We start from the raw sequence: 8,625 nt of genomic DNA on the forward strand, positions 1-8,625 counted from the left end.
TGAGTTCCACACCCAAAATAAAAATGTTTATGAAAAACTGTTTTGAATTAAAATTGGAACAAGAAAATTTTATGCACATTAGCAGGGAAAAATTCCAAAAATAATATTCCAGTGATTTTTGAAGCAGTTTCACCATTTTCATGATATTTCTCTTCGTAACTTTTAGGAACCAAGATATACCGAACATTTTAAAGCTAGTAAAATAAATTTAGAAATTTGGAACTTTTACCTGGCCGAGAGAAAGAAATCTCAGCCTTTCGAAGTTGGGGCAGTAGGGTTCGAACCTTGGACGTCGTGGTCCGGTCTTTATAAGTTCGGCTTCCCACTCTGTGGGAGGAGAGAGAGCAAATGGAGCAGCGCTGCAACTTCTGGCTTTCCAAGAAGAGGCGGTTTTGTGCAAACGAGCCCCTCAAGAATTCAGAGTACTCCCTCTCTCGACATCGATCTCGACAAATACTGTCTTTATCTCTCTCTCTCTCTCTCTCTCTCTCTCTCACTCTCTCTCACTCTCTCTCTCTCTCTCTCTTTGCAGTCACAGTCCCTTATCTATTTCTCGAACAAAATGCCGTACCCTCTCGTTCTAACATTTAGTTCTTCTTGTGTAGGTTTTGTGGAAACCACAAGCCTGGATCAGAGGAAAGCAGGATTCCTTGCCCCATCGACCCTTCCCAGTTATATGTTTTCTTCATCCACTCCGTCATTCTAAATGATAATATGCATCTTATTAGGGTTTACTGTTTTCTAAATTTCTCGTGGTATTGGAAAATACAATGCATGATTTCCTTGATCTCCTCCTCCCTCTTCTGCTGAAAGCAAAATCATGGTTTACTATTTTTGAAGGATGAAGAAATTTGAATTTTCAGTTTATCAATTTGATTTCCTTGTTCTTTGTTCCATGGTTTGGGGTAGTATATGTATCTGGTCAAATGCATGTAACCTCTGGACAAATTACAAATTAAAAGATATTGCTCGACTTGCGTTAACTGATTGTTCCATAAATGGGTAAATAGAAACCATGTATTTATTTAGAAAATGTCATTTAACGTGGTTTATGCTGATAATCTTTTGTGACGCATTGTATCATCAAGGACTCTCAATTGATATCCTGGATATATTATTTGTTTGCAACATTTGATGTAGTTTGAAAATGCACCTTATATATATGGGTCGGCTTTTTATGGGCCTCCATAAACACACATTCTCTATGCATCTAGGAACCAACATTAGTCCAATCTTAGTCTTTTTATGGGCCTCCATAAACACACATTCTCTATGCATCTAGGGACCAACATTAATTCAATCTTAGTCAAATGAATGGCAATGAGTGGATAATAATGTCACACTTTAATTATGACAATGTTGAAAAAAGTGCAAGATGCCTCCTAGGTGGCCAAATGCGGCTGCCTGCCTAGGTGTGAATTATTGTCGGTGCCTACTAAAGTACCCCACACATATGTATATGCATATATATATACTCTTGGAGCACAAATATATACATATGTATATGTATATTTATGCATATATGTATCTCAAATATACATATATATGACTGGCATACATTGAAATCATATTTCATCATTGGTGTAAATCAAACCATAAAGAAAGGAAAACAAACCATCTATTTTATTGATCGAAACGGGAAATGAAGTTTACATGCCAAGCTTCATAGTTTCATTGGTCAAATTACGAAACTCTAAGTAGAAACCAAAAAATCTAACTTCATCCTTAAATCGCAAGCTATTTATAGTCCAATGTTACGATCTCCAGGAGATGGTTGTCCAAAATTACCGTCATCAGTCTCCCTTGGTTAGAGAGAACTTGTCCTAAAATTTTGATCGGTTGAGAGCCTTCTCCATACTTCTTCATCAATTTGCTTCATGTCCTCTTTTGAGATCCACGAATTCTTCGCTTCAAGTTTATCGTTCCACTAATCAAGTACTGGTTACATGATCCATGCTGCTGATGATGAACCTAACATCTAGAGCCTCTTGAATGACATCAACAACTCACTTAAGCAACTGAGCTTCCCACTCTGCATCTCCTATAGCACCAAACTCTCCATTGTACTTATAAGGGTCGAAAACATTAAAGATAGGGGATATGCGATAAACCTATGGATGCTCGACCTTGTAAACATTTTTGCCTATCATTTGGAGCACTCAACAGGGACCAATCTTATACTTCAAATTATAATAGGTGTACCTCAAAAATCTATCATAAAAGTTGTTTTGATGTTGGAAAACCCCCTAATTGATTATCTTGACTTCGAGATGTATGAATATTAAAAGAAAAAAAAGATTCCGAGTTTTAAATATAATGCATCTTGCAACACATTATCTAGACTGTCCATTTTCAAGTTTTTAAGCGTTTATTGATCTACTTGATTTGAACCATTTTTGGAGTTTAAGATTTTATAATTATAGATGATAATAGATTCTCAAGCCATCCTAAATTTTTTGATACCAAAGTAATATTTATGATAAAATTTAGAGGTGCGCCTTAATTTGCTTGTTTAGTATTGCAACCTTATACAAACCAAACCCTACATATACATATGAGGTGTCTTTCTCCAAAGAGGTGAAAGGACAGTCCCCCATGGAACGAGGGTGCCCTTGACCATGGGTGGTTGAGGCACACCCCTACCTTGGCACTCCCTCAGGCTCCTGGGACAGCCGCATTGGCCTAGGTGGAGCACTTAGGTACCCACCAACCTCTATCCTACCACCTTGGCGCTTTGCTGGCCACTTTTTTTACCTTAATTGTGACCTGACAAAAATTGGCGCTAGTATGTAATATTGTTGTTGGAAAACTGCCAGTTGTGAATAAAGATTGGATGGCTTCCTATCTCTAGATGCATACGAAATGTATGTGTACGAGGACGTGTATAAAAGTTTACTATGGATATCATATAATTAAACATCTGATTAAGGTGAGTGCTAGAGGTATATTTAATGGGAAACCCTGAGAGTAAAATAAGTACTTCTAAGTTTTGATCCCCTCTAGTCATGTTGATTTAGGCCGATGATTGACGGTTAATTGGATGCAATTAAGAGGAATCCTCTTTTTCTGACCTAGTTAGAATAAGATAATCCAAGCTTGGATAAAGGACAGAGCATTCCCCTCAGTTATGTATTGTGTAACTTCTTTTTTTTTGTTTGTGATCATTAACTAGATCCAAATCTAAACTTTGGTTAGTTGGTTTTAGTTTTTTCATATGGTTTGATTTGTTTGCAGCTCTATACTTCCAGAAAATTTGGATGCGCACGTTAAAAAGTGCCCATTGCATAAGCAGGTAGAAGCACTAAAGATGCAATCATTTTACAAAAAGGGTATTAACAGTGGAAGAGATGTTCCTTTTGTTGATAGATCAATAACCCCTCATATAGAAGTAGCCGATACCATTGCTTCAAGGACCAGCGAAATGCTTGGATGTGCGAAATGCTCTGAGAGTGCCCTTTATGCGAAGGACTGTCCTGAGTCACCAAATGTCAGTTCAGAGATGAAGAAAAAGGAAATATATGAAATGTCTGAACAAGAATTCCTTTCACTTCTGAATAAAATTACATCAATCCATAGTTCCATTGCTTCAAATATAGAAGACTCATACATCGTACCGGAATCTTGCAGTTGCTGGTTGAGCAAACAACTTGACAGGTAAATTGTATGACCTTCAAAAGGCATCCAAATGCATCTTGTTGAGTGCAAATGAAAATTTATTCAATGAATGATGATTGACTTTGTAGTTCTATTTGAACAAAAAAAAAAACTGCTTTGCATTCTTATATCCTTTTTCTTAGAGGGTATGATGGATCCCTCAACGGCACCTGATCACAATCTCTTATTATCCCAAGTATATTGCAGGCAATTGCCCTACCAAGAAAAGCATGTTTTTCAACAGGCGTCAATCCTTGGGAATTTGGAAAATTTTGGAATTTTACAAAGGCCAAAGGTTACAGCTTCTGTTTTCCCAGATCATGGAACAAGGGAAAGTTTAAACTATGATGATTTGTTTGAAGGGAGGGATGAAGCTCTTGCAGTTGTTGAATTTGGGGCTGGGAGAGGATATCTGACGCACATGCTAACAGATTGTTATGGGATTACTAAAGTTGTCTTAATAGAACGCAGGTCCTACAAGCTAAAGGTTATCCCAGTGTTACAGTGAAGCTTGATTGTGTTTCTTTTAAGCATATTTCTGGAGTATCTTATGAGAATTGCATTTCTTTTAGTTTATCTGATTTTTCAGGTTCATTGATTTATTACTCGTTTCTTTTGATCGTTGGAGTACTTCTCAAAAGAATTCTATTGAGCAGTGTCATGATTTAGAACTTGTTTTTCTTTTCATTCCTTTCCATGTAGCGTTTTGATCTTTGTGAAAATGGAAACACATCTAATCCCTAGCTCACTTGATTTGGGAGTTACCTCTTGAGGTTGACTAGTTTTGCTATATGAATGTTGCCCCCAGGCTGATCGGAGTTTGAGACAGAAACAGCACGTGACTTTAGATCGTTTGAGAATTGACAGTAAGTTGTCTATAACCTAACACTGCAATGCAATATACATATTTCTATAGAGAGCATTGTATTCTTTTTTACAGATGAACTGAATTATGTCTGTGTATAAACTAGCTCTTTTTTATGTCACCTGTCACTTCTTATTCGATAATAATGCTGATCTGTCAGTTTTGCTTCTGAATGTTTTAATTATAGAATCCATTTAGTCTTATTTATGACATGAAAAATCCATTTAGTCTTATTCATGCCTCTTTCATGTCATAGTAGTAGAATTGATCCTCTCTCTATAACTGGTGATGTTCGACTCTTGTATTTAAGCTTATTGGTGATTTCAGTCCTTGCACTTTTCAGGTTTAATTTGCAGGACTGAAAATTGAAAAAACTTAATGCTAGTTTCAGCAGTCCTTTTTTTTCTACTATAACCAGGTCACTTATGACCGAATGCTTTGTCCATGGGTTGCCTTGGTCCACCCTCAAATTGCCCCAGCATGTTGAGGGTTCATTATACAATTGTGGTGTAATAGTGCTAGAGGACCCTGTGCTTGACGGGCCCGGCATATGGGCCTTGAGTTCCCTACCTATCATCATCATCATCAAAGCTTTTTTCCAATTAATTTGTTGAGTTCCCTAGCTATGATTACAATTAAACTAATGGAGGCAATTCTCAATGGGAGATCATGATGTTATATACATATTTTCCTGTATAACATTTTTCAGGAATATGACATGTTTGTCAATTGATTTAATTTGTACACAGACTAGACATTTGTTACATATTTTCTCATGATGATTCGTTTGGTTCCAACATATTTAACATGATAAGCAGACATTATTTAGCATTACATGTACACATATATTCATTGAATACTGTCAGATTACATCTCTTTTGCATCTAATGTCTAACTTAACCATTGCAGTTGAGGATTTGGACTTGAATGCTGTGGAGACTTTGAAGGGTGTTTCTTACCTGGCAATAGGGAAACATTTATGTGGTCCTGCCACAGGTTGGCACATTCAGTTTGTCCCCCAATATTTAACTTGGGAATGCATATGATGATAACTTTCTCACATTATTGGCTTTGGTAATTCATTGTATTCTCTATTTTATATTTAAATTGTGCTTGCAGACTTTACCTTAAGGTGTTCCCTTGCTCAGCAACATAACAGACTAGGAGACAATTGCAGCCTGAGAGGTGTTGCCGTTGCAACATGCTGTCATCATCTTTGCCAATGGAAATCTTACATAAGTAATAACTTGTTCTTCTGTATCCAAATATCTTTGATCCTTTACAACCCAGTTCTTGTATCTGTTGCATCTATCTTGTGAAAAATATACACATATAGAGTTAGGATTCTATGAAATCATAGGATCATTGCTCACACAAGCACATGCATGGACACATAATGTAGGAAATATATGAATGATCATTTAGATCATTATTATCATCATCATCATCGTTATCCAAATCTTATCCCAGTTATTTGGGGTTGGCTATATGAATCATGTTTATCTATTCTTCTCTATCAAGGGTCATACCCTCAGTAAGACCATAAGTCGTTATTTCTTCTCGGACTACTTCTATCCATGTCCTTTTAGGCCTTCCTCTTGCCCTTATAAAATAACATAGGTTCAAGATTCATGATAAGATGTGGCAAAGTTTTATGTTGGATGCCTACCTAATACAACCCACTTCCTTTAACCAGGCTTGGGATGGGTTAGGGAAAAGTTTAAGGTCCTCACCCTTATTAGATCAATATTTAGGTCATTGTTAAATTATAATATAATTTATTGCGTATAGTTCACAGTTGCTTCACTTCATGGCTGGTTCTTCCTTTTTTCTTTTTCTTTTTTCTTTTCTTTTTAACTTTCTTGAAAGATTCATTTGTTTCTTGTATTATTTTTGTGAAGATAGTTCCTTTAGGAACTCTGTTCTTTTGGACAGTTGGCTGGCAAATAATACAGAAGAAAAAGGTTGTGCTCTGGTAGTTAATCATTGTCCAGCTGCTAGCCAAGCTTTTGGAAGAACCTTCTTACAAGTGTTACTTTCTTCATTGGTCTGATACAGATCAAGGATTTCTATTTAGTATGGGGATATCCAAAGAAGATTTCCATGCAATTACATGGTTCACCAGCTGGGCAGTAGATGCGGACCACCAATTTGATCTCTCGGAAGCAACTGATCAGAGCTTGCTTTTCAACACATGGTAGTTTATTACTCTTTCTTTATGAAAATGAGTTCAAATTTCCAATTTGCTCCTTTATATTATTGAAGTACTCTTGTTGCCACCTGCAGTTTTAGAAAGTGCCTGGTTGCCATGCTTTCTTGGGATGTGTTTGAAACAGCTTAATATGTTGCAAGAGCACAGTTGCTGATTTGAAAACTAGTTGTTCCATGTTTTATGAAATACAACACTCACAATTTCATGTGAGAGCATGATACCTAATACTAGCACTACTAAGATTTTTATATCGTGTTTTTGCATATTTCAGATAATGGCACTTAGGTCACTTCTTAACTGTGAATTCTTAAGAATAACAGTGCAACAGTGTGCGTCTCTCTGTTTCATGATAGTTCTTATTTTAAGCAACAAGGTCTTCAAAAAACCAAGATTTTTTTATTGTGTTTTTGCATATTTCAGATAATGGCACTTAGGTCAAATGTTAACTGTGAATTCTGAAGAATAACAGTGCAACAGTGTGCGTCTCTCTGTTTCACGATAGTGTTCTTGTTTTAAGCAACAATGTGTTCAAAAAACCATTTGTAAGGTGCCGAACATAGATATATGCTTTCTTCGAAATAAATTAGTTCCTCTTTTAACAAATATGTATGTTTCCTGATAAAAATCAGTGTCCCTTCCATATGTTTTAAGAAATCAATAAAGCTCGATCATCTATGTTACAAGGATATGCTTAATGAGTATTAGTGTCAAGCGTGAATATGCATGTCAAAAATACCTGGCCATCTTTTATATTCTCTTTATTTATTTTGGCAGTGATGATGGGGGACAGCTTGGAGTTGAAGAGATTTTAAAAAATATGAAACCGGTCGAGAGAGCAAAGTTAGGGTTCATGTGTAAAGATATCATCGATATTGGGAGGCTTATGTGGATTAGAGAAAATGGGTTTGCATCTCACCTTGTAAAATATGTCCCTTACAATGTATCTCCTGAGAATCATTTACTTGTTGCAAAGCCTACTAAGCAATCTACATTTTTGGACCTTCCTCGATTGTTGATTTAACTTCAATTGCATTTATAGGTACTTTAGCAGTTGAATTTTCCTTTGGATGATAAAAGTGCAAAATATATCCATGGAAGGTCTTTTTCATCAACTTATATCCACCTTATAGCTTCCCATGTAAGGGCCCTTCTGTGAGAGAGAGAGAGATGGAACTGAGCAAAGTGTACAGCTATTTCTGGATAGCAATGCCATATCCTACTTCCAAAGTCATAGTTTCATCTTGTTGCAATTTTTATTTCATCTTGTTGCAATTTTTATCTGTTATATCATATCAAATATTGTAAATATTAATCTTTCATTTTGGGCCCCTTTTATCAAATCCCATGCTTTTTAAAATATTGTTTTATATTCTATATATTTTTAATACTTCTCTAAAAAAAATAAATGTAGACATGCCCAATAATTTAGAAAATGCTTTTGAAGCCAACATTTTTTTCTGTCATGGTAACAAAGTTGGCCATGCGTTTCTTTTCTTTGTTCGTTTTGGGTGAATGTGCTTATTTTCCTTCATGTGCGACTTGGGAATGCTGGAATTCTACCATTTGAGTAGGGGTGGCAAACTGGACCCAAATCCAGACCCCAAATGTATTCGAGTCTAGGTTTTGAACTTGGACCTGACCCATCGGATCTAAAAGTTGGATCCATACCTGTACCTGACGGGTCCCAAATCCATCCTATCGGGCCTTGGGTCTAGTCGGGTCCATTGCCACCCTCACTATGAGCTTTTTTTTTTTTTTTTTTTTTGGCCTTTTCGTTGTCATCCTATACCCAAATTATTGGCAACAAAGTCATCCCACTATTATATTTTAAACCGTTTTATTTGTCATTTAATAGCTAAAGATGATTATGAGTTCTTATTGTATATGATTCATA

The 8,625-nt window shown here is 36.2% G+C and overlaps 1 protein-coding gene across 5 annotated transcripts; it reads left to right on the top strand.

Annotated features, from left to right (window-relative positions):
* Positions 1-340: 340 nt before the first annotated feature.
* Positions 341-7,962, top strand: LOC18430065 (methyltransferase). Of its 5 annotated transcripts, none has more exons than XR_002280269.2 (10): positions 341-422; positions 606-671; positions 3,235-3,654; positions 3,862-4,141; positions 4,463-4,520; positions 5,429-5,515; positions 5,639-5,758; positions 6,425-6,483; positions 6,578-6,716; positions 7,506-7,962. XR_002280269.2 is itself a non-coding variant. In XM_020664853.2 (10 exons), the coding sequence occupies exons 1-10, from the start codon at positions 349-351 to the stop codon at positions 7,750-7,752; spliced, it is 1,554 nt and encodes a 517-aa protein (XP_020520512.2). In that variant the 5' UTR covers positions 341-348; the 3' UTR covers positions 7,753-7,962. The 5 variants fall into 5 exon arrangements, 3 of the variants coding, with proteins under 3 accessions (XP_020520512.2, XP_006840291.2, XP_088715891.1); XR_002280270.2 differs by having other exon boundaries at positions 6,455-6,483; XM_020664853.2 differs by having other exon boundaries at positions 6,421-6,483.
* The last annotated feature ends 663 nt before the right edge of the window (positions 7,963-8,625 follow it).

Source organism: Amborella trichopoda, chromosome 2, assembly GCF_054954075.1.
Source record: "Amborella trichopoda isolate Santa Cruz 75 chromosome 2, AtrichopodaSantaCruz75HAP2 v2.0, whole genome shotgun sequence".
In the NCBI taxonomy this organism is placed as follows: domain Eukaryota; kingdom Viridiplantae; phylum Streptophyta; class Magnoliopsida; order Amborellales; family Amborellaceae; genus Amborella; species Amborella trichopoda.